The sequence below is a fragment of the Taurulus bubalis genome (genome assembly GCF_910589615.1).
Source record: "Taurulus bubalis genome assembly, chromosome: 18".
NCBI classification, from domain to species: Eukaryota; Metazoa; Chordata; class Actinopteri; order Perciformes; family Cottidae; genus Taurulus; species Taurulus bubalis.
This window is the reverse complement of record NC_136606.1, coordinates 6626855-6653335: the sequence shown is the minus strand read 5'-3', so window position 1 is coordinate 6653335 and position 26481 is coordinate 6626855. Positions and strand designations below refer to the sequence as shown.

Genomic DNA, 26481 nt, shown 5'->3' with positions numbered 1-26481 from the left:
CGAAGCATGCATGATACGCACATCTTTGCTTCGGTTGAATTCTCAAGGTAATCAAGCTTAATTTAAGCCTCCCCTGGTTGAATATTACTCTGCTCATTCAACAGTGTTTTAATTAAGATGGACCTTGAACCTCAGGGACCTAAAACACTAAGGGGAATACCGAGAAGGAGCACAGCTGAAAGAATGTAGAACAGTGTTAATTTTGTTTCTGAAGATTATCTAAACAGGCTCGTCAAAGACATTTCTTCCCATGACTAGGAGGAGACGACAACGACGTCATTAAACACTAACTGTGACGATATAAACATGCAAAATTGTTAGAAAAGACTAAATGTATTTTAAGAAATAAGAATATCACCAACATCTTTTTTATTTAAAAAAGAAAAAGGAGGCACTGCGTGAGGACTACACCGGCAGCCCAATGAGCGCATTCATGAGGACTCGGAATATCTAACTTACAACAACAGGGCTTGGGAGAAAGAAACAAGGTGATATTTCGCTAGCTGAAACATTTTACTTGCCAAACTTGTCCGAAATGGAAAATGTAGGAGTTTTGATAAAAGTGGACAAAGAAATTCCAAAATGTTTTTTTCCTTTCTTTGTTATTCTCATCTATAGTGGTTATTTGATAAGGGACATTTTTTCATTCATGCATCATACGCTGCTTAGAGCTAGTGTTAGGAAGGTTAACAGGTCACATAAATCCCTCTCTAATATCTATTTTATAGTGCTGCGAAAACACTTTCAAACAACTGTATTTATTCACGTTTCAAAAGCTTGCACTACAGAAATGCCAAGGATATGTTTGAGGTACTTAAGAGACAGTGATGTCTTTTTAGGATATCTGTCCTAAAAGTAGTTTTTTCAACTATAAAATGTCCTGCTCAGTTAAATCAGTATGTGATGACGATATGCACTGTTTTGACCCCGACAGGACCGTTGTTTACAGTAACCAATTGCATACACGATGCTCTTGCGGAACTGTGTTGTGCAAATTTTCACCCTCAAGTCGAAAATGTTTCAACTCGAGTGAGACACACACACACACACACACACACACACACACACACACACACACACACACACACACACACACACACACACACACACACACACACACACACACACACACACATGCACACACAACATATTGCAGTTGTAAAGCTTCAATTAAATAAATTATACAAAAGTTTAAATATTGGGTTGTATTTTAGTGCACAACTCTCCCTTTTTAGTTATCGTTGTTACCCTGCTAAATCCACGATCACAGTGTGCGTTTGTGTTTAAATAACTTTACCGTCACTGCTGAACTTCTTCTTCACTGGAGCACTTTACCTCCTCTTACCGTCTAGTCTGCAGAGTTTGTAATGTCACCGGTTGGTCAGTGCTTGTACATTCGCTGCCGCTCGGCAATCTATCGGCTCTTTTGATGACAGGAACATGTCAAGTAAGGTCAAGGACAAGTACAGCTGGAGCGTGCATGCGTGTTTGGTTGGACCCTGTCACTTCATCCTTTGTTAGACATGGCACATGGCATGCTGGCAAAGGTACAACATGTGCTATCTGTGCTCTAAAGTACTGTGTGAATTCTCTTCTCTTTTTTCTTCATGTGCAGGTTCCCCTGTAGTGTATTTTTAGATCTGCTATCGCAAACCAAGTTCATGACGTCAGGCATTTAGAAGAGCAGTGTTTCAGACAGCCATTGGGGATCAGCATGTGCTTGCCTGTGGGCTCAGGACTAGTGTTTTGGTTGTTCCTGGCGTTGATCCTCTCTGGAGTCATGCAGCAAGGGTGTGCAGACAACTCTGTAATTATGCTGTCTCCATGACACATTAATGGTGGTTTCTTTGTATTCCTAAGTAACGGCTTCCTTGCCTTCTGCCTTGTATCGTGGATAAGTGTTTGTGCTTAAGTGTTCCTCTGGCTTAATAAATAAATTGTTATTATCACAGACCGTAAAGCCAGATTACATCACAGTAATGGTTCCCCTGTTTGTGATGATACAGTGCAGATGTGCACTTGTATTTCATCTTCAAGCAGATAAAGTGTCTGAATTAAGTGTTGCTCAGTTTCCAGCCGAGTGTCACTAGGGAGGTTTCTGCTTCTTTGTTCCCCTGGCTTCTTCATTGAACAAACTCTGGTCTCCAAGGTGATGGATCTCCAGTGGCTTGCCTGATACGGGGGTGCGTGCCCTGTGTTGTCAGGGAGAGACACCAGATGGGCCGAGGCTTTCCTGTCACTGCAGATCACTGCTCCTCCATGTGTGCACAGAGGCCCTGGAGGTTGCTGTTCCAACTCTTCTTGCGACACCGAAGCCTCGTCCTCTGCCCGAGAAGACCTGCTTGTTTCAGCCACATTTTGACCTTGGGCTTTGAAAAAGTTACAGCTGCAAAGCAGATGCTTCAGAGCAAACACCTTTAGTGGACCATTATTCATCCACAGGGGCTGGAATGCTATATCAGTGAACTACATATAGCAGAGGTGACTTTGTGCTGCTTTTTTGGATCACGTTTTGATCTTGTTGTTGGCGTATATGCTTTTCTGATGAGCTGTAAGTCGCATAGCTACACATTTAAAAGCTTGCAATTATAAATATATGATATTGTGCAATCACTCCATGCTTTTAAAACAAGATGCATGCTGTACATGAAGTAGGTTAACTGAATTATTTGTGTTGTTGCAATTTGCTTGCATACTGTATGAATCTTTATGTAATTCAGATTTGTTCAGCTCATGTCTATGCAGCCATGATGCTGCCAGATAGATTTACTTTCATTCCAGCCTCATGTTTGAGTCAAGACATTATTTGAGGGACTGTTATCTGTTAAAGGACCAGCGTGTAGAATTTCAGGTGATCTATTAGCAGAAAGGGAAACTATGTTTTCATGAGTGTATAATCACCTAAAACTAAGAATCCATGTATTTTTGTTAGCTTAGAATGAGTCCTTTATATCTACATAGCAAGCGGGTCCACTTCACGGTGTCCGCCATGTTGTACCACCATGTTTCTACAGTAGCTCAGAGCAGACAGACCCAACACTGGCTCTTTACCTCTCTTTCCTATAGGTCACCGTAGTTCTCTTTGAGTCGCAGATTCCCAAACCGTGTTACCTCCAGCTGCCGTCTGACTTGAGCCGTTGCTCCTAAAGTAGTGTTATTATGGTAAGGAGAAAGGTGAACCAAGGTTTTGCGCTCGCTGGCTCACGCTACCCATTGTCTTGGAAAGGGGGTTATTCAGCTAGAAGCCATCAAATCCTCCTCATTGTTCCTTTAAAACGGTTATGTCTGGAGGAGGTTCATTTTACAATTGCTTGATCGAGGAGTAACTGTGGACCATATTCTGAAGTAACTGATCTCACTCAGTCTGTCATCAGGGACTTTAAGGAATTCTGTCATACATTCTCTGGGAATAATGATTGTTGTACATTGTGGCAGAAATTGGCAACATTTAAATCTAGATTGTTTGAAAACTATCTTGCCAAAAATCTCTCAATTTCTAAATTAAACTGTCAATTTGCCTGCCGAGGTCAACCAAATGTTAACATTGTACGGCTCTATGGTATGTCCATGGCGGTCTATTTCCACGTCAGCTTCAAACATTCCTGAGTGCGAAATATAAACACAGAGACCAGTTTCAAGCCTGCTGTGAGAGGAAAAATGCTGAGACGGTTACTGGGAAAACGATAGACATTGAGCCACATGATCCTGTGAGGGAGGCCACAACCTGGACACACACAATGCATCAATTGTACAGCGGCTGCTTGTGCACTCGCAACACACACACACACACACACACACACACACACACACACACACACACACACACACACACACACACACACACACACACACACACACACACACACACACACACACAAGCACTTTCAGTCATTCAAGGTGTAATACTTGACAATGTCTCTCTAGTAAAACATATTAAGGCGCTACATGCGTATCTTCCTCAGAGTCCTTTCAATGCTCCTCTCTATTCAGAGAGCAGCTACAGAGCCAAAGTGCCGCTCTCGCTGTTGCTAATGTGTGCGATCACATTAAGTGTTGACAGTATCCTAACTAACCAGAAAATTACTTTTACACGCCTGAGGCATGCCGTGCCAGAGGCCCTGGTTGTCATGTTGGTCCCCTGCAGCACACTGCGGGACAAACGGAGAGCTGGCAGCACATACCGGATCCAGCCCATCCAGGAAAGAGCCAAACGTCCTCCGTGGACTATAAACAATGGGGCTTCTGGTTTTGTGTTATGTTTGTGGGAACACACAGTAAGAGAATGAGAGAGCATGTGATGAAGACCGGGAGAGGGGGTGGAGGTGAGGGGCCTCCTCTACAGTTACTGATCTCGCTGTGGACTCTGTCATTCCTGCTGTGTGAGAGCATAGCTGGAGAATCACGGGCCATTAATTCAACTGAACAGTAAAGTCTGAATTGAGGTAGTGTGAGCTTCCTTGTTCACTATTGTATGAGCAAACAAGTGTTGCTAACGGACCTTAGGGCTATCACTTTGTGTTCAGGTCCTGCACAGTGAATTTGTAAACACTTGCAGTATCAGTCATCAGTTGAATTTCCAGGCAGTGTTGGTGTAAATTATGCTGCATCGTCCTTGGGGGCCTTTTGATTTGGTGCAACACGACAGAAACGTCCTAACACGGCTGCTCATTTCCTCCAGCAGATTTCCTAAGTTAGTTTTTTTGTGTTGTGATGGTGTGTCCTGTCTGAAACAATTTATTGATTTTCTAGCTTAAGTGTTCTGATTGGGTTAGTCAGGTGGGAGATGATGGGCTTTATGAAACCTGAAACGGAGGCAGGTGTTGGCGCTTTGAAAAGATCAAGTTCAAGGCTTTCAGCCTGGCTGCTGCTTTGAATTTGGTTTTGGATTGCAAATCTGTGCTGGGACTCGGTGCTGACTCTCTTTCTCGTGTTGGTGTTGATCATTGTGGACATGGTGTCTCCAGAATGGTGGCGCTGGCTTTTCTATCACCGTGACGGTTTTAGTAACCAAAGCAGTGATTAGCCCACCAGTAGGCAACACTGGAGGGATTACCCGTCTATTTTTAAAATGCTGACTGAAAATCGCTTTACCAAGCAATGACCATTCTTAGTTACAGGAAGGATTACAAAGAGTGCCACAGAATTTACCATTGTGTTGCATTTGTCTTTCGGAAGTAAGTATAGTTGGTTGCACTTAACAAAAACTGTCCTTTTTGAAAAATTTATAAAACTTTACTTTTGCCCATTTTTCAAATAAACCATGAAGATATGGATTTTTTTCAAATTTGTGTGTGTGTGAGAGAGAGTGTGAGAGAGCCTCTCAGCCACTCAATACCATGTCCACCTGTTCTCTGTCTTCAGCCCGCTGGAGTCTTCATCAACAGGCACAAGTGTGATATAAGCTTACTATTTATTTAACGGTGTGTGTGTTGACATGGTATACACTGCTTTGACAGCTGTATATACCATACAACACACACTGTTAAATAAATAGTAAGCTTATATCACACTATCCTATTTGACATAGGAATCCATTAGGCTTTCTATTTATTGTAATTTTTTTGTTGTGCGTTGACATGGTGTACAGCTATCAAATAGGAATCTTTAAGTGGAACATTTCAGTCTGCACATTGAGTTGTATTCAGGAAGGATCCACTGAAACATAATAGTATTGTGTCTAACTAAACAAAACTCATCAGCATTACCAGGAGGAGGGGGAGGGTCACTGTGGTTGTTTATTAACCGTGTTTACTTTGTAAGGAGTTTATTGGCACTCATTATTGGAAACATTGACTGGACTGTGTTTTAGGCATTTTGGAGGTCATTGTTTGCCCTGAGTAGAGGGCTCCCCCTTTTCTTCAACAGTTATGGGTTTCTTCATCAGCCCTCTTCCCAGAGTTCCCTCATGTACACACAATCATAAACACATACATAAACATTAGCCATCCATTTCTTACTGACTCTGTCCTGACTCATCCTCATTTAAGAAACATGGCAGCACAGCAAAGCCCAGGATGTCCAGAGGGCAGACAGAACAAGAGAGAGCACTATTTATGCCAGCATGATCATAACTACTTGTTGCCCCAGGGGCTACAAGTGTATTAGTAGAGGATAAGGCTAGGCCCTTACTTGATGATGCACAACATTAGGGTTCATTAAGTGGCTTTAAAATATTAAATGGCGGCGTTTCCTTTTTGGATCGGTGTTTTCCCAGCTTTGTCTGTGAGGAGGCCCACAAGTCTCAGACAAAACCCCTGATAGTTGATTTAGTCATCCAGGAAATCTCCACCACCATTCAGAGTTCACATCATGCCAATGTTGGCTGCCCTGATGAATGCAGAGCTCTAAACAAAATGTGTTGTTTTTACGGTTATCTACATATTTATCCCCCTCACTCAATTCCTTTCTTGTGAGCGCTGAATTTGGCCGCCTGTAGTTCAGGACTGTGAATGTGTAATGGTAGGCTCAAACATCGCTAGGCTTGAGTCTCGGCTGTGTTTGCTTCCTGCAAAGATCAAAGTCACCAGGACAGGTGTAGGTGATGGGAGTTAGTGTTGCTGTCACTCAGGCCGGCTTTACCACGCCTTTCTCTCTGTGTGGCCTGTTGGGAAGTCACGGCGGAAAGTGCCACTTAAATGAAACACAAACACTCACACACATATAGTTTTTTTTAACAATGGCACACGGACACAATTACAATGCCACACAAAGACACCTACACGCCTACTACTGGGCCTTGTGGTTTCGTGTGCGAGCATGTTTGATTGACACTATTGGAAAACATGGGTGCAATTCAGCAGTGTAGTGTTGTGTTTGTGGATGCTGTGGTTATCTCTCTGACAAATACAACTGAGCTGCAAGCAACAGTGGGAGGGTGTGTGGGAGACGGTGGGTCAGGGCATGAGGAAGTGGGATGGTTGCATTGTCGGCTTAATGTGTGTAGGTTGTATGATGAGGCCAATGTGAGCATTGTAATCCACACTGTTTATGGGCCACAGTGGACCAGACTAAACCAAATTAATGATTGTTCCGCGTTTCGCTTTGTATTATTAAAAGCCCATATTCATTTATTAGCGAAGGGCAGTGAGTCTGTAGTCCGTTGAGATAATGTATTGGTCAGTGGCTGAGGTCTCTGTCCCCATTAGTCGGGCAGAGTGTCCAGAGCACTGTGGGAATCCATTGTTTACCCTCTTTTCTTCATTAATAATCCTCCGTCACTCCCTTTCTCTCAGCTCTCTTCTCTCGACTTCGCACACAATCTTCCTTTTCTTCTCTGCACTGCTCTCCCTACTCCCTTTCTCTATCCTTCTTAGTCATTCCTGCTTTTTGTTATCCTTTGCAACATTCCTCTTTCAAGTCCTCATCCTTCCATTTCTAGCCCTTTCTCTTCTCCGCGGTGCCCTTTCGGACAATGGAGGAATCCCCTAACTGGGCTGCGGGGGGTTAGGGGGGCGAGAGCCGGCCTGTGACTGACAGCCCTGTGTGGGGCTGGCTGCATGGCCTTTGTCCCTCTGCCAGGGAAAATGGAGGGAACCCAGAGATGTGGGAAGGAAGGAGGGAGGGGAAGAGGACCAGTTTGGGTCTCATTCATGTGTAGAAGTTTTGGGAACTTTGGGTTTCAAACTGTGGTCCACAGGGGGAGGGGGACGCGTTGGCCAATCAGCAGAGCAACATCAGCACATGTTACCCCATTGGCCTTGAAATTACTGGCCTTGTAATCTTGCTGGTGCTTTTGCTTTTAGCTTCACATGACTGAACTGAAGATATTAAGTTGAGGAGGAGGAGGAGGAAGACTGATTCTTAACACAGAACTGTCTGTGCTCACTCATGTACCGAGTTTATGCCACAACAATAACTGCAGCTATCTATAGAAACCAGTAATGAGGCTCGCCATTCGAGTGACCGACCAAGTTACTCAGTCAACCAAATCCTCTCTGCTTTTTTATTTCCCTGGACACTGAAAGAGTCCAGGCCAGCACAAAAGCATGTGCTCTCCCCTCCCCTCTCTTTGAGCCCTTCACCCCAGTAGTGTGCACACAGTGTGTGTAGTTTGTGTGCATTGTGCGGGGAATTGATATTGGCAAGAGTGGGGACATGCAGACTAGGCAGACGGGGCAGATTTGGCACAAGATTAAGAGGCTCGGGAATGTGTGAATAGGGCTTCCACTTACAGAGGAAAAGAGGTGTCTGAGAGTAAAGCAGAAGAAGAAAAAATTAGGGTGTTGGGTTAATTAGTGGTGTTAGATTGACTTCTTCTTTTTACATAATTTTTTCATTTATTTTTTATTTCCAGTAGTTTTTTAAACAATGAACCTGACCTTAGATTACATTTCATTTAGCTGACGCTTTTATCCAAAGCAACTTACATTTTTGCTCTATACACCGTAGACACAGCAACGGGAAGCAATTAGGGGTTAAGTGTCTTGCCCAAGGACACATCGACATAGACTAGCGGAGCCGGGGCTCGAACCACCGATTCTCTGATTGAAAGACGGGCATGCTAACCACTGAGTTGTGTGCAGTTTAGTGCATTGTGCGGGAAATTGATAACCACTGAGCCACAATCGCCCCTTTTTAAGATGAACGCATTAAGGCAGTGGGTGGGTGGGTGTGTGGCAGGAGGAGCCTCCATGATTGGAGGGAAACCGTAAGCTAAATGGAGTCACTTGACTGGAACACTGCACCCTCTGTGAACATCAGTGAGACGTTGCTCGTACAGAGAACATACAGTTTACTCACAAGTGTCACGAACATACACACTTTGCTTCTTAGATATCTGTAGTCCCATTTTATTTAGTTTCTCTGGAATGATGTGAGGTCTACAAACGTCCCACTTTGAATTTTCAGTCTCTTCTCGAGCACATAAACACACTCATAAACACTCTCAAACAAACACCCACCGCTGCTGATACACATGAACACACAAATATGCACATTCACATACTGCTCTTTCCCCTTGACACGCACACATGCTGCTGAGTCCTTCTACTGTACCCGGAGTTTCTGGCAGCCTAAACTAAAGTAAACGTAGACTCTGTAAACAGTGGTGTGTGTGTGCTGACTTATAGTCCAACAGCACGGGATCCTCTCTCCTGTGACTAGAGGACATCTGCAAAATGCACAAGCACGCATGCCACACACACATACAATTACACATCCTGAGGCACATTAACGCTGTCTGAGCGGATTGTAAGCGAAGCATGCAGCTAAGACAAAGCAGAGCATTTCATGATGCTGCACACACGCTCACTGAAGTGCAGCATGTCTTTTGCGGAGTCTTGCTGTGTCTTTCGTCACAGACGCTGCTCTCTGTCACTGGTCGCTCATGGGCGACGAGGCTTCAGTCACTGTATAATAATGGGGGTTGTCTCAAATAAGTACCCACACCACAGAACTCATTTCACACTAGCTTGAGTTGCTCACATTGTGGATGTTACACAGACCAGATCCTCCCTTGTGTGAAACCTTATCATGGTCCAAAAGAATATGTGCAGCTGTGGCCGTTCTCATAGATGCCTTAACAACCATTAATGTTGTTTGCACACTTCTTTTTTTTCTCTGGAAATCAAAGCCTGTCAAAAGGGAACATGGACACAAGTGTGACTCTAGCTTTATATTCAACACACACAATGGAATCTTTTAGTGACTAAAGCTTTTCTTAAGAAGAGGCAAAGACGTCCTTCTGGACTTATCAACAGCTACCGTATGGCTAATGTTGATTTTAAAACCTGAGTAGATAAAATTTGTAAATACTATTCTGATGGGTATTTGCAAATGGGCTGTGGTGACTGGTACGCTGTGTAATACCCCACACTGCCCTCTGCTGACATGGCTATCATTTATCTACCTCCCCTCTCACTCCTTTCTGTTCCACTATACTATTTCCTCACGTTCACAGCTTCACTCCTTTCCTTAAGCAAACACATCTCCAAAGGCCCTCATTAAAACATCCCAGTTGTAAAGGAAATGTAGCACACTTGTAACCAATGTGCCGCCTCACTCTATAAATGGTTACACACACACACACACACATAAGCACAGCCCTGTAAAAACGGAGTCACTGAGCAGACAGTTGTCGCTCACTAATACAATGATTAGACGATGGCGGTACACTAAATCCCACTGCTCCCGCTTGTTATTCCAATTGACCCGCTGACCCGTAAAACACTGTTGGTCGTCCATTGTTATAACAGTGGGGAAACGGAGAGGACGGTTATAGCAGTTCTGAACTATTCTGAAAGTAATGTTACGCATCAAAGAACACATTTTACATGTTACTTATGTCAGTATTTGAAGTTATTCAGCATCTTACAGTTTCTCCTAAGTAAACTTAAAAGACAAACATGTCAAATCTTGGTATTATGACGTAAAGCTGGTTTGAGAATTGGATACAGCATGACAGTTGTTTCCTGGATTCTGTCTGCGAACAGCCCCTCGGGAGTGAATGGCCATCTTTGTGAGTGTCCATAATTACTTGTTCTCAGGCACGATAGCATTACATTCTAGCTTTCCCTCATCGCTGATCGAGCTCTGGACGGTATCAGGAGAGGACAGGAATGCACTGAAGCAAAAGCCTTTAAAAGGGGATCTCTTTAGCCCGAGTGAAAGAAGTGGTGATTGTCTGTTAGCAGCAATATGTCTTCTCATACTTTGGGACGAGAGTTCTGCCTCACTGTGGGAAGTTAAATACATAAGTTTAATCAGTATTTGTACACTAACGTAATGTTTTTGAAGTACCTGAGCTTTCAGGTGTGCTTTTCAACACACCCATTTCCCGAGAGGCTTTCAGTCTCAGAGTGTCACCTGCTCTGCCAGCACGGCTGCCTCCCCTCTGAAGGCCAGTTCCCATCTGGGCTTGGCCCCGGTCACATGGTTGTCCTCAGCTCCTGTTTCCTGTTCCTGTCACCTGATACCTGTCACCTGCTACAGAGTGAGCCAACACCCTCTTTGTCTCTCCTTGGCTTCGTCCTTTCCCTCCCGCATTTCTCTCTCCTTCAGGTGGGGCTTCTGGTATGAACTACCAGTGAAGTTCTGGGAAATTTTGATTATTGGGAAGGCACTGGCAAGCTCTGTCTTGCACTTCCTGCAAACTCATTATTGGGACAAATTATCCTGCTGCTGTAGCCACCTCACTCCTCATTCAAACACAATACACACCACTAGTTAAGAGCAGGATATGTCTGTCATCAAGGAACAGAGTGGAGCTGAACTGAAGCATTCTTCTCTTTGTCAGCAGTCTCCCATCATGTTGTATTGAGTGTGTGTATCTCCTTGTGTGTTTTCACTCTTTAGTCAAGCAGAAGCCTGACGTTGCCCATTAAAGAAGGTTTTGCGTTGTCTGATTCACAACATGTATATGCAACAGTTTGAAGTGTGTAAGAGTGCTACATTCTCAAAAGTGAAATCCCAATTACGAAGGAGGAGGTTGGAAATTGTCTGGATTTTTCAATTTATTATATCAGTGTCCGGTAATTGACACACAAGGGTTGTTTTCAACAGAGGGCCTTGCTAAAAGCCAGAGGTTTAATTTGAATTAAGGTTCAGGCTCCAAGCTTGCAGACGTCTGTGCACCCTATGTTCAGAAAGTATCCCTGCATAATGAGTTCATACAAATTCCTACCCCAGAAAGCCCAAGTCGGCATACTTTCTCAAGAGTCTTCCTCCATCGCGCCGTCTGAGCTGAGGAGTCGACTGGCTTTTGACAGGGCAGACAGTGGGTCCTCTGTGGGCACAGAACCAGGGACTGATTGAGGGGTTAATCACTGCATAGTTACTCTTGCTGTTCCCCCGCCAGCCTGTCTTGTCTGTCCATCTTAACGGCAGATGACACACACACACATACACACACAGGCACACACAGCGCGGCTGGCAGAGGAATGTTTCTGAGCGCTGTCCTGTCCAACAACCAGGCTCTTGTGAAAGCACTTGGCACGGCCACAGCGCTCTCCTCGGCTCTCCTTTCGAGAGCCACTTTGTTTGGTTGGCGTTGTCATGGTGAGGAGGAGTTTTTGGGAATATGATAATGGAATGTTTCTTTAAAAACTGGTCCTGGAACCGGCTCTCATCTGAATATACAGGATGTTATGTGTTTTCAGTTCTTATTGGGCAGACAGAAGTTTATGCAACATGTAAAACACTAATATCAATTATCTTCATATATCAGGTTTAAGCTTCACTCTCGCCACTTAAAACGTTTACTAATACACTGCTGTATGCCAATCAATTATCAGTTGATTCATTGCTAAGTTGACTGAATAAAATAGACAGCAAGTATTTTAGATAATTGTTTTATCATGAAAGCTTAAGTTTCTCAAACCTAAGGATCTGCTGCTTTTGTCTCGTCTTACAGTGTAGTAAATTAAGACTTGTTTTGGGCTCTTGGTCTGCAAAAAAAGTAGTTTAAATATTGAATTTAGGGCTCGGAGAACTTGAACTTCAAAGTAATCATTAGTATTTGCAGTGCCTTTAACACTTCTGTATATGTTTTTTTAGATTTGTATATGGTTTTATAGATTTGTTAGCATTACCGACAACATTTGATTGTTAAATATTGTTGCTTAATGCCCCCTTGTCGGACGTAATGAGAAACTTTTTTCTAGTCTGTTTTGATTGACATGGTGTCTCGTGTCTCCACAGCCTTTCTTCAGACTACTGAACCTACGGAAGCTTGGCCTGAGTGACAATGAGATCCAGAGACTCCCTCCTGAGGTGGCCAACTTCATGCAGCTGGTGGAGCTGGACATCTCCAGAAATGGTACGCCAATACAATCACAAGTTCACATTGTCAGTTGCTCTACAACATTAAGACACAATCACTTTAATGACATGCTTTAAAATAAGCTTACGGTCTTGTTTAGGCCACCCCCAAAAACACAAAACATCAAGTGTAGACATCATGTCTGACGTGTGGTGTTAAGCCACAGGAGCATGGACAAAACACACTAGCAGCAGCCATTATATCAAAATTAGCTGGCCCTTTTTGCCAGATTATCCAGTTTACCCACAGCCACAACAGACAGTTATACATGAGTCTCCATGCCCTTTTTTTTTTTTTAAAGTCCTAGAAAACAAGGAAAAAAAGACATTCACCACCATGATGCAGCCAGAAGTAATACATCAAACATTTCACAGAGACTTAAGGTGAAACTCATTCCAATTGGGGCTGCTATTTAATTTCAACTCTCCAGCTGTAACACACACACACACAACCACCACGCCCTCTCTGTGTCCTTGCATGCTGCACACAGATACACTGATACTCAGTGGCAGGAAGGGCATATATGGCAGATGAGAGACATCTGCTCTGCTACGCACTGCATCAAGTGCTGTGGGAGCAGTGTGCATCGGCCTGTAAGGGCCTTTCCCATCTGTCTGCCTGTCTGTTCCTGCTGCAGAAAGACCCTGAGCCAGATAAGCGTCATAGGCTGCTTGGCTCAGTGGGGATTTCTTAACCTGCACCTGCAGGATCCAGTGGAAAAAGCGCCTCACCTGGGGTACCTGGCCAGGAATTCAGATGTCTTCTTGTCTGTTTTTATATGTGCATCTTTGTACAGTCTAGTACCGTGCAGTGTCTGGGAAGCACTAACTTGAGCTCAGTTAAATCTTACACCATCAAATAGATCATAAAAAATACAATCTTTGCTTTTATGATTCAAGCAGTTTTAGCAGCATGCAGCTACATCAGGTGCCCCAAATCCAGTCTGCAGAGACTGGGGTCTAATGAGCTTGATTCTGACTTGGATGAAAGCAAATAGCTATAAATGTGTGATTATTCTGCAAATGTTATATGATGGGAGTAAAAGGAAGATGTCATAGTGAGCTTTCACCATATCCTCCCTAGTACAACTTCCATCTCTTTCTATCTCAGTCTTCTTTCCTCGTTTTCACTTTCCTGCTCTTGGGCATCTGGTTGTGATTACAAGGAATTTAAAATGATACCCCCCCTCCCCCTCTCCGCTCTAAATCTGTGTGTCCACGGTGCTGATGCCTGTCTCCCTCCAACACATCCTCTTTTCTCCTGCAGAAATCCCCGAAATCCCCGAGAGCATTAAGTTTTGCAAGGCCTTGGAGATCGCAGACTTCAGTGGAAACCCACTGTCCAGGTAAGAGAGTGGGAACAGCCGATCACTCTATTCACCATCACTGTGAGAGAAAAACAGTGTCATCTATGTGCTCTAATTACTCTGCTTCCCTGTTTTAAATATGCAGTGGAACATGTTTGGGTGTTTGACTGCACGTTCTGCATTGTACCCGCAATTCTTGAAATCACTCAGTTGCTAAGAAACAGTTATTCACAGTATGTGAACAAATGTCTGGAGGAGATCACACTTTTGTGTGACACTGTTCTTCCCGACCAAACAAGGCTCTGTATGAAACAGTGTCAGGTTAATCTAACCAGGGTACTAGTTGATCTCTATTATATTCCTACATGAAGTCACTGCTGCACTGCTCTCTTGTTACATATTGCCACATCCCCAATCAGTGATGTCTAACTTGCTATTTCCCCTTTTAACTTCCTCCAATGGAAAAGCAATGGAACGACAGGATAACGCTTTGATGCTGAATACTTTTACAGATGGGAATATGTAAAGGGCCAATAGGTCTTGTGCGCTAGTTAAGTGATCCCATGTGCCGTACATTTAAAACACTAAGAGTCGGTCTCCACTATTTCTCCTCCTGTCTTGCTGCTTCAGATTGCCGGATGGTTTCACTCAACTCCGAGCGTTGGCTCACTTGGCACTCAACGACGTGTCATTGCAGACGTTGCCCAACGACATTGGAAAGTATGTACATATGCACGTAGTAGATCATTGAATAGCATCAAATGTGTTTTTCTTGTGATTTGAACATTTAACATTTTTGTATGAAATCATGGTCCAGGACTTAAAAAAAAAAATGTATTCACTATTTACAAAAAACAGTGTTTATCACATTTATTTTGCAACTCTGCTCTCAAGTAGTTAACAATAACAAACCATTTTAAAGCGTTACCTGGTAAGGCCTCTAACACTGTTTTCTGATGTTCTATTGACGAAGCGACTAGTTGACTAATAGAACAAATAAAGCAATAGATTATATGACAATAACAAAAAGCCTTAGTTGCAGCCCTAAATGTGAACACTCCTGCGTTAGAAACTGTACATATTACAATTTCTGTGAAAGCTGTAAAAGCGCTTTACACAAGCCATCACACTGGTCCATGTTGCCAGACTAAAAGGCCTTGACTCTGTACTCGGTTAGATCCTCGATACATTAGGGTCTCAAAGCCCTGTACTCGGTTAGATCCTCGATACATTAGGGTCTGAGGGCCCTGTACTCGGTTAGATCCTCGATACATTAGGGTCTGAGGGCCCTGTACTCGGTTAGATCCTCGATACGTTAGGGTCTGAGGGCCCTGTACTCGGTTAGATCCTCGATACGTTAGGGTCTGAGTAGGTTTTCTAGGAGTGTAATTCTGTTGCCCAGTGGGCTGTGAGGCAGCCGCCGTCTGGGCTCTTGGCCACTGCTGTGCTCAGACAGATGGAGGAGCCCCTCACCATGCCAGGCAGCCCGGTCGAACAGACCTGCCATCTGACTAACCAACCTGCCTCTCCTCTCCCCTCGCTTACTCCCCTACCCTCTCCTCTCGCCACCTGCCAACTCTTGCACCCCTTTGTCTTTTACTTGCTTCCTTTTCACTGCCATTCTTCTTTTTTTACAGCCTGGCCAACCTGGTGACGTTGGAGCTCAGGGAGAACCTGCTGAAGTCTCTGCCAACGTGAGTGTCATCTCCCACGAGCGTACATGTGCAGGCCTCGGCCTCTTCTCGAATTCACCACCATCTCCATCAAGCACAATAAGTGCCTATTGACAATATAGGATGACAATAATCTCACAATGCATGAGGTTTTGTACTTTTGCTAAATATTTATTGTAGTGTGTAAGAACACGCCGTGAACTATATGTCACCTGTAGCGAAGTAGGTTTAAAAACATTCTAGGCTAAATGCGAATTAGTTGCATGTTGTAATAGTTTGCAATGCTCTTTGTTCTTTCAGGGCACATAATGTGTGACTTGCTGCATGTGCTTTTTTGTGTTTGTATTCAGGTCGCTCTCCTTCCTGGTGAAATTGGAACAGCTGGACCTGGGCAGCAATGAACTGGAAGTTTTGGTAATTCAACAATTCACATGATATGACACAGAAGATGGTTCCTTCTACTGTTCAGGACTTTAAAAAGTGTCAGTTGGGCCTTTTTTAAGATAATCTATATTTGCACTGCTAGTGCAACACACACACTCATGCACGCACGTACACACACACAGGGACATGTTTCACAAATCTGCTCCTCAGAGTAGTTATTATCCAAACCACATGTTTACTTCCCCAAACGCAGCAGAGCCGGTCTGTTCGACCTGAGGCCCTGCATGCACTAAACCTCACAGCAAGCGCCGCTTTAAGCCTGGGAACGCCCACCATGTGTCATAGGACGGTAAACAATTCCTCATGACCTGTCAAGGGCGGAGGCTGAGCAAATACTTGACGTCATGATGAAACTTTGCCTGCCATAAACCACTTCTTCACTTAATCTAATTTATCACTTAGACATCAGATATATGCAATTTTGGGAGACTTAAGCTCAGTGAGCCCAGGATTGCAAACAGATACTGAATGGTTCACTGAAATGATTTTGGAGCTTCAATTAATGTAAGGTCCCAAAGAAAGGTACTGTATTTAAAGATCAAGTTTCTTAAAGTTGCTGACCTTCTTAAGCAGATAAAAAGATGACAGTCAAACTTAAATCTAAGTTTTATCACATGACACTTAAAAATGTTAATGTGAATGACAGACCCCTTTTTTATTCATCCAATTCATCTACAATGTGCATGTGTTTTTAGGGCACATGATTTGTGTTTGTGTGGCCTGAACCCATCTTAGTGTTTCCAAATGGAACAGAGTCACTCACTGCTGCATGTGTTGATTAGAGTGTGCCGTTCATGACAAAAATAACCAACTGTCCCAATGTTCTCCCTTCTCTCTGCTTCATCCCATCTCTTAGCCGGACACCCTCGGTGCTCTCCCCAACCTGAGGGAGCTATGGCTGGACCGTAACCAGTTGTCCTCATTACCACCAGTAAGTACAGTTAAATATATATATTTTTTAAAGATGACCTTTTACAGGAACTATGCACTTTTTTTCTCTTTTAATCGTTTTATTATTACACATATGCATAATTAACTCCCACTCAGCGGATTTCTTCTCCTTGTTTGTGCTGTGAAGGTAATAGTTGTATTGTGCCTCCGTGACTCACTGCAAGTGGTATTTATCGTGTGTTTGTAGGAGCTGGGAAACCTCCGGAGACTGGTGTGTCTGGATGTGTCTGAGAATCGTCTGGAGGAGCTTCCCTCAGAGCTTAACGGCCTCCTGGCTCTCACCGACCTGCTGCTCACACAAAACCTGCTGGAGGTCATTCCAGACAGCATAGGTGAAATACCACAAGGGGGAAAGAGAGAAAGATTCTCTCAGCTGGGTTTCAGACCGAAAATAGTGTTGATTGGGGGCATGTTGTGTAAGGTACCAGTGAGACGTGAAGTATGATCCAGGACTGTTTGAGTAACAGATTACTGCATCCGGGGCCTTATCAGACGGCAAAACAGTACACAATGGTTTGTAGTTCTCACAGGAAGAATTTTACAACACTGGAAAGTTATCACGGCAGAAACTATTAGTCCCAATGATTGAGAGTTAAAGGTAAAATAAATATGGTGTTCACATTACAAAGTAATCCACCAGAAATATACGATGTTGTCGTTCATAACCTCAGCTCCCATGAACATGTCTTTGTACTGTTATAGAATATTGTCTGGTGTTTTTTTAAACAGCAAGACAGAATAAGGCCAACATTAGTTGATGTGAAAGAACCCCAACGATTTGAGAAAGTTTGCCCTCTAATAGGACGACACAAGATGAAGTAAAGCCTGCGTCAGGCCCACTGCAGACCGTCCTCTTTTAAATAAGAGCAGCACTGCCCTCTACTGGAAGAATAAAGCCAGTGAAGAAAGACACAGGCAATAACAACGGCTCAGTTTATCTTTTTTTTAAATACATTTATTCCGGAGCATGTGTTCATATTAAAAAAAGATCCTAACATGTCGCATCTAGTAGTGTCTTATTGCAACAGTAAAATAGCATTTTGTTTTGTTAACTGAATCTGTGTTTTGTTAACTGGCTTTGTGTTTGTTGTCCAGGCTGTCTGAAACAGCTGTCCATCTTGAAGGTGGACCAGAATAGACTGACCGACCTGACCGATTCAATAGGCGAGTGTGAAAACCTCACAGAACTCGTCTTGACGGAGAACCTTTTACAGGTAGGGAGCTATGAACCTCTTACAACAGCCTCACACTGACCCAGTTGGGAGTCATGCACACCCTCTAATACCGTTTAAGTCCAATTAACAGCTATTAAGCTTTATTATTATACATTCCACCGAGTATTAATGACTTCTATCTCACTCCCTCAAAGTCGCTTCCTCGCTCGCTGGGCAAGCTGAAGAAGCTGACCAACCTGAATGTAGACCGCAACCGCTTGGGCGGCGTGCCCAAAGAGCTGGGCGGCTGTACCAGCCTCAACGTTCTCTCCCTGAGAGACAATCACCTTGGCAAACTGCCTGCTGAGCTTGCAGATGCCACTGAGCTGCATGTGCTAGACGTGGCCGGAAACAGGTAAACCTCACTTAACACCTTGAACTGTATATAATTCACAGAAGCCTCCGGTGCTAAGGTCAAAGATTTAATTGGAATGCTTTTGCCAAAATGTACTTTTAGCATTACCAGTATCCGGCAGAGACATTGCGCCTCCAATTTGTCCCTTTTTTAATGTGAACAGGAGCAAACAATATAACCTTGTGTAGATGTATTTTCAAGGCTTTGGTGCTAAATCATGGGAATTATGCATCGGAAAAACTTTAAGCAAATGCATCATCGGAAAAGTAATTCGGCATTTTCGGAAAGTTATAGAGGGAGCAAGGGGCAGAATCATGAAGGTTATCCCTGTAATTAGTTTTCTCTGCGAGTTCTTTTAACAGCACCAATGTCCCTTTGAATGCATCCAATTATGGAGTTTCTTTTAACTATTTTTTTTTAGGTTGCCAATTCAACTATTTAAGATCCTAGACATATCAGGTGGATGCTATTTTGTTTTACTCACTGAAAAGGAAAGGTTGTGGCTCATCCCTGATCCCTACTTTTGTCCAGATTACAAAACCTGCCTTTTGCCCTGACAAACCTCAACCTGAAGGCCATGTGGCTTGCAGAGAACCAGTCGCAGCCAATGCTCAAGTTCCAGACAGAGGATGATGAGCTCACAGGAGAGAAGGTGCTGACCTGCTATTTACTGCCCCAGCAGCCTTCACCAAGCCTTGGTGAGTAGCACTTTGCTAATTTTATTTGGATTGTTATTGTTTTTTTTCATCATAGTTTGAATCCCAACAGTAATATCGTTGACTTTGTTGTATATTGTAATAAGTCATAGCGTGTTACAATATTTTTATATATAGGCTTTAGTCAGTCAGCTGACTAGTTGTAGCTTGTAAAACCACATTTGGATTGTGAGACTTTACTGATAAATGGGCAGCTTCAAGAACATAAACTCAGTCTGACATATTTCTGTCCTTTTCCTTCATGATCCACAGAGAACTTGCTGCAGAACAGTGTGGATGACAGTTGGACGGACAGCAACCTGAACCGAGTGTCAGTCATTCAGTTCCAGGAAGAGACCAAGGCTGAGGACGAAGATGATGAGGCTGCTGCGGAGCGCAGAGTGAGGAACACAACAATACAGTGGCTCCTAATGTCCTCTTCAAGTCGTTTTTAGTTTTGCCCTCCTATTTATCAGCATTGATACTGTACACCTCTGTTGCATTTGTTTTGGTCAATCTCTTTGTCACAGTCAAACCATTTACTCTACTCATTAGGTTATGACGGACAAACGTATATCTAACTGCTCTATACTAATGCATATTTGTTATCTCATTCATGCTTTTAATCCGTTTTTCTTTGTTTCAGGGTCTTCAGCGCAGAGCCACACCACACCCTAGTGAGCTGAAGGTGATGAAGAAGGTGATTGAGGAGAGGAGGAATGAAGCGTACACATCCAGACCTGATGGAGAAGAAGAGTCCCCTGATCAACAGGTACATCCATCATACTGAATGATGATTATCATCATCATGTCAGTTAACATTTAGAGATGTATTTATGTCGTAATCCATCTGGCTTGTAACATAAATCACCCGCTATTGTAGGAAGTAGACAAGAGGCAGTTTATATCTAAGTTAATGCATCGTTATGTACTTGATCGTGAATTAATCTAAGTGATGCTTTTGTTTTTAGGAGAAGCGGCTCAGTGACCTCTCCAATCAGAGCCATAACTCCCAGGTGTCCAACAGCACCCTGTCGGCCACTTCCCATGAGGAAAGAAAAAATGTGACTGCGACCTCGCAGCGGGAGGATCTTGTAGACGGCCACTACCCTCAGGAGGAAGAAGAGCTGGATGAGATGGAGGTGGAATACATTGAGGTGAATGTTCAAAACAGCTTATCCATAACACTGTTAGGTTGTATGTCATTTCCCGAAAAATGTGATTGACTGATTACATCTCAAACCCCTCTTTTCTCCAGCCCTCTGTGCACTTTGCAGAGGAGCCCATGATCCGTGGTTTGGATGAGGACGACGATGAGGATGGTGATAGGAGTGACGAGGAAGAGAGGCTGGTCATTCCCGCGGAGAAGCAGCGTCTGATCAGAAAAGACACGCCACACTACAAGAAGCACTTCAAGATCAACAAGCTGCCCAAACCCGAGGCTGTGGCTGCGCTGCTGCAGGGCTTCAATCCCGACGCCATGAACTCTCCGACACAGGCTGCTGAGGCCGAGCAGGATGAGGAGGAAGAGGAAGAGGAAGAGGAAGATCAGATTTTATGCAACCCTCAAAACCATCATAGAATAGAGGAGCTCGAAGACAGCCGGCTCCAGGTCAACTCCAGTCAAGTAAAGGTAAAGGAGAGCGCCCAGCACTGGAGGGGGGCAATTTAGGAATGTAGAGAAAACTGGGTAGAAACTGTTGCATATTATATTATATTATATTATATTATATAAGTAGAAAAACATTATTTCCCACCTACATTTGAACACATGTAGGAATCTAGTGGTACAGGACATGCAGTATGCAGAAACGTTGTATTATAGGTACACCACACACCAAATCAGTTAAGTAACTTATTTTATGCTTACATTTTCCGTTCATGTTGTAAGAATATATTTAAATTGAATATATTTTTTGCTTGCTCATTGCATCTATGCAGACACTTAATCCTGTATGCATAGAGTGCTTTTGCCACCTTGCAAGATGCGTTCAGTTTGGAGTGGGCTGCCAGCATATATTAAGGATGTGGCATTGCATGCAGGGTCATTGTGGAAATGAAGACTTGCACCCTTGCGCTCTAATTCAAGGGCAGTGTTTTTCTCAGAAGTTAACAACAGTCTCAGAACTTTGCTTTGTCTTTGCTCTGTCCCATGCAAAGACGAGATGCCCTTCACCAAACGCCTACAAACACTCAGAGGTCATTGCTGATAATACTTTCCATATACTTTTCATTAAGATTTCTTTGACATACAAACAACAAAAATGTACAAACATGATCTCATACTTGGAGACAAATTGGTGAAATTTACTCTAAACCTTTGTGATTCCACACGGGATAGTTTATCGGCCTTTTATTTATGTACAACTAACATACCAGGTATGAATTCTCTGATTTCAAACAATAACGTTGCTTCCACACAAACAGCTGCAGGCTTTTCTTGCACACTTGGCCCAGTTCAGTACTAAACTTCTCACCAAGTTATCAGCCATCTCCTGATTTAATTGAGTAATGACATTTCCACACTCTTCTGGTAGCATTGTGCGTGTCTGCTTGTAAGTATGGATGGGTGATGAGTGAAGTCTGCTCCTGTGCCGTTTATGATCCTTATTGATCTTTAATATTCGGGGAGATTTAATTAATCAATTTTGATTTATCATGCTGATTCGAGAGATTGTTTTTAACACTGTGATCAAAAGGCATCATCTCACCAAATCTGTTTTGTGTGCGTTTGTGAATGCGAGTCTGTTTGTGTGGCTGATCTCAGACCAACCAGAACATTTATTGGCAGAGCTGGAATGTGAGATCCAACGATCCTTGTTTGTGTCATGTCATGGTTATAGTCTTTTTTTTTTTTTATGGGATGTTTAAATTATTGTAAGTAAGATTCTCCCTTTTTCTTCAAAATCAAAATTATATTCATGATTGCTCTGATTTTCTTAAACCTATATTGTTGAACAATCTGTGAATTACTTTTGGAAAGTCATGTTGTAGATATTTACTTTTGACAAAAGTAGGCTTGTTGCCTAAATTAAAGCTTGCTCCTGGAGGAATTTGCTTTCTGTGGTGTGGAGGCTGGGCTTACTTTGGTATGGGAGCTTTTGCATTCTCTCGCCCGTTCTCTCTACAATGTGTGTTTTGCATTGTAGCTCGGCTCCTTGGTCTTGTCTTTCCATCTCTGCCTGTATTTGCTTCTGGTGGCTGGGGAGTGAGTGTGGGATGACTTGTGCTTCAAGGTGGTCCATCCCAGTGGACCAGAAAGTCCCTGCAAGCAGACGGTTGAGTGTTGGGTGTTTGGTGAAGTTAATGGAAAGTGTGAGAAAGGATTTTATATTCCAGTGTGTGTGTGTGTGTGTGTGTGTTTGTGTGTGTGTGTGTGTGTGTGTGTGTGTGTGTGTTTGTGTTTGTGTGAGCATATTTTTATTTTGGCCTGACTAATCCGCATGCCTCTCGCTGGTTCCTGTCCTAACAGGGGGTGAAATTTGATCAAGTCAATAATCTGCTGATTGAACCTGCTCGAATTGAGGAGGAAGAGGTCTGTACATACTCTTTCCCGTCAAATCTGTGTCCCTGACTCACCCACTCATTCACATGCATTCAGATGGGGAGAAAGTTCCCACAGAAATCCATGGTTAATCCAAGCCAATCACTAGGGACCCCCTAACCACAACTCATCTTTGAGACGGCCAGTGTGGCAGAACCTGAATGCAGGAATGAAGTAGCCATGTTCTATTTATTGCATTGATTGTGGGAGTAAACTTGCAACGAGGTTTCACTAATGAGCTGTGTTTGCGTGCATCTTGGGAAATAAGACCAGCTCTCTAGCCACTGACAAATGGTTCAGTTGCCTCCGTGTGTCTAAATATTTTAGATTCTAATCTGGCATAATAACACTTGACTGATGATTAACCAGTCACCTTTTAATAATAGTATCCATTAGGACAGTATTTGCTGGAAGTCTAGTGTATCCCTGTGAGAGTTCTCAGTCACGGGACTTATTCAAAATGTACATACATGTACGATCAGCAACTTTGTTTAGAGCCAGCAATGCAGCTCTTCATCCTACAGCCTCACCATGGCAGCTGCTGCTTTTATCGCTCTGCCAACTTCATCCATTTTATGTGATCCACCGTATACCTTGACGACAAGGAGTTACAGTAAACCTTTGACTTTCTCCTGATTCTTTTTTTTAATAACGACTAGTAACTCCATTTATCTCTTGTTGATACAGGAGAGGATTACGCTTAAAGCCCTGCATGTTGAGTCTCGTATGTCTTCCAGGAAAGGCTGTTAGTTACACAGGATTAATATGTTTAATCTTTCAGTTTTGTTTGATCAGCCCACAAATAAACAGTGCTGAGTAAGTTTCAAACGATGACCGGCTGACGAAAGAGGAAGTCCTGGCCTGGATATTCTTTATTATATGGATATCCACTGGCTAAATCAAAACTCCCGAAATATTGCGAAATTAGTCATTTGTCCAAAACCTGGACTTTCCCAAGTAATTATTAGTCCACTGGATGCCCAAAGCTGTCATCCTCAACCCTAAATAGCTCAAACTTGGACTTCAGACCCATTAGTATGAATCCCAGTCCGGCATCAGGTTCTGCTCCGCTGCCTCTCTGCTCCTCTACCTTTCCTTTGCTTCTGCTGCTTCGCTCCTTTTCCTCCCCTGTCCACGCTGTGTTGCCCTGGAATGAATGGGCTGCTTCACAAGCTTCCTCCAGGTGCTTTTGTTTGGTACATAGTAGGTAACTCGACTGCCAACCAGAGGACGAGCTCCAGACTGAAGAAGATGGATGAAAGTTTACTTCTCAGTTTAATACTGTAAACATGTATAGATTGAAAAGGGGGAAATATCTTAATGATTAGAAATGCAAAAATGAAGTCATGTGCAAGCAATAATTTTTTCAGCATGCTTTTGTTTGATTGTGCTGTGTATGAATACTCTATATGCTGTTTAGTCTTGGTGAAGAAAATCTGCTCTGAAACATTTAAGTGTCACTGAGTATCACATGAAGATTTAATCTGCCGCTTAAGTATTTGTGATCTCAAAGACGTTTGTATTCATGTCTGATTTGTTTGCTTAAGAACTGAACAATGTCATCTCATGACAACAAATGTTGGGGCATCTACACTACATCCAGGACACGGCACACTCTTTTCCTCCGTTACTCTTTACATCTCCCCGTTTCCTTCCACCTGTCCCTCCTTTGTCTGCATTCCTCCCCCTTTTTGCATGGCTTGCAAGTACACAGAATATACACATTCTGTTGCACTGTACTTGGTGTTTCCCTCACTCTTTTTTGAAGTCCCTCATCCCGTACATACACAAGACACATTGTATGTTTTTAGTAAGAGCCCAGCTCTGTGAGTGCAATTAAAGAGGGCTTTAAACGGTGTGTTTGTTCACTTTGTCTGAAGTCAACTGTCAGTTAAGTGGTTACTGGTAGATAACTAATTATTTTTACCATGCTGTTTTCAATATGCTAAATAAAAATAAACTACCCGCTTAAAATGTTTTTTAAAGCTAAATTAAAGGCACAAATCATCCAACTTCCACTTGAAACTGACAGTAGGCTCCGGACAAGTCAAAGTGTCTCTCCATCCATCTGTTGGCATGCCGACAGGATGCTGCTGTGATAAGATGGACACCACATTCTGGCAGAAGGAGGGAGGTCACCCCTAATTTAGGTTTAAGATGTAGAAAAAAAAATCATGTTTATAAACTTAAATTATTCTTCAAAAAAGTAACCACATTGTGGGCTCGCCTCCCTGAATCTGCCCGGAGCTGAGTGGTGTCTAGAGGGCTTCACTAGTAGTTGTGCTGACTCCCCCCCTCCTCAACTTCCAGCACTCCCTGACCATCGTGCGACAAACTGGTGGCCTGGGAATCAGCATTGCTGGAGGGAAAGGATCCACACCGTACAAGGGGGATGATGAGGTATGATGTGTACCTGGAGACTTGATGCGTTGAAAAAAAAACAGAAGCTGTATGTTATGCTAAATTATTTTTATTTGTGTGTTCAGGGAATCTTCATCTCCAGAGTATCTGAAGAAGGTCCTGCAGCCAGAGCAGGTGTTAAAGTGGGAGACAAACTCCTAGAGGTAAAGCAGTTTCTATTTACTTTATGTTTAGCAGCATCTTCCTCTGTTTTATAGTCAGAGATGTTTAACTTTACAGCATTACAAGTCAGTCACTTTCTGCGTCTGTTTGCCTGAAGGTGAATGGAGTGGACCTCAACGAAGCAGAACATCACACAGCGGTTGAAGCTCTTCGCAGCTCCGGTGCTACAGTTTCCATGTCGGTGCTGCGGGAGCGAATGGTGGAGCCGGAGAACGCCATCACGACCACGCCGCTGAGGCCCGAGGACGACTACTTCCCGCGGGAGAGACGGAGCAGCGGCATCGCCTTCAACATGGAGGCGACTCCCAGCGAGCCTCACCAGCGCTTCTCCACCTGCCTGATCCGAAACGACAAGGGGCTGGGATTCAGCATCGCCGGGGGCAAAGGCTCCACGGCCTACCGCACACCAGACACGGTGAGACCCGAGATCACACCCGTAACTCCACGCACACTAAACGTAGACAAAGGTTTTGTAAGGACTGTTAAGATGAATGTATCTTTGTTTAATGATAAATCCAAGTCATGAGTAGAAAGTTGACCATTAGTCACGATAGTTGATGTCGTCTTCCCAGTAAAATGCCTTTTAAACATTGTGGTATCAGATAGGGCTGGACAATAAAGGAAAATCTAAATCACTATATCATTAGGAACCTTTTTTAATTAGTTTTCCATTAGTGGATTTTGATAACTAATGGTTTTATCAGTCAAATCAGGCATTTTTCACTTTAATTTGTTTTTTACATTTTAGTGATAAAACACTGAATATATTAATGCAAATGTTTGATTTATTAATTGATAGTGTGAATAATGGTTAGTTGCAGACCTTAATGAATTATAACCCCCAACTACTGTCCTATAATTATAAAAGCTCAACTCTAACAATTGCATCCAAGGGAAGTCTGTAGTCGATTAAGGTCATAGGTTTCAATTAAAAGCGAAAGATAATACTGAGAGATAGT

General features: G+C 43.2%; 1 protein-coding gene across 1 annotated transcript in view; it reads left to right on the top strand.

The window, feature by feature from the left end:
• Nucleotides 1–26481, top strand: part of scrib (scribble planar cell polarity protein) — a 60388-nt gene that overhangs the window by 10163 nt on the left and 23744 nt on the right. The window contains exons 2-19 of the mRNA XM_079234382.1: nucleotides 12637–12754; nucleotides 14024–14102; nucleotides 14694–14783; nucleotides 15701–15757; nucleotides 16087–16150; nucleotides 17037–17111; nucleotides 17319–17463; nucleotides 18227–18345; nucleotides 18501–18700; nucleotides 19232–19398; nucleotides 19669–19796; nucleotides 20042–20167; nucleotides 20367–20552; nucleotides 20654–21028; nucleotides 22868–22930; nucleotides 25250–25339; nucleotides 25426–25503; nucleotides 25620–25937. Of these exons, the coding sequence (XP_079090508.1) occupies nucleotides 12637–12754; nucleotides 14024–14102; nucleotides 14694–14783; nucleotides 15701–15757; nucleotides 16087–16150; nucleotides 17037–17111; nucleotides 17319–17463; nucleotides 18227–18345; nucleotides 18501–18700; nucleotides 19232–19398; nucleotides 19669–19796; nucleotides 20042–20167; nucleotides 20367–20552; nucleotides 20654–21028; nucleotides 22868–22930; nucleotides 25250–25339; nucleotides 25426–25503; nucleotides 25620–25937 (2478 nt within the window). The remainder of the gene's footprint in view (nucleotides 1–12636; nucleotides 12755–14023; nucleotides 14103–14693; nucleotides 14784–15700; nucleotides 15758–16086; nucleotides 16151–17036; nucleotides 17112–17318; nucleotides 17464–18226; nucleotides 18346–18500; nucleotides 18701–19231; nucleotides 19399–19668; nucleotides 19797–20041; nucleotides 20168–20366; nucleotides 20553–20653; nucleotides 21029–22867; nucleotides 22931–25249; nucleotides 25340–25425; nucleotides 25504–25619; nucleotides 25938–26481) is intronic.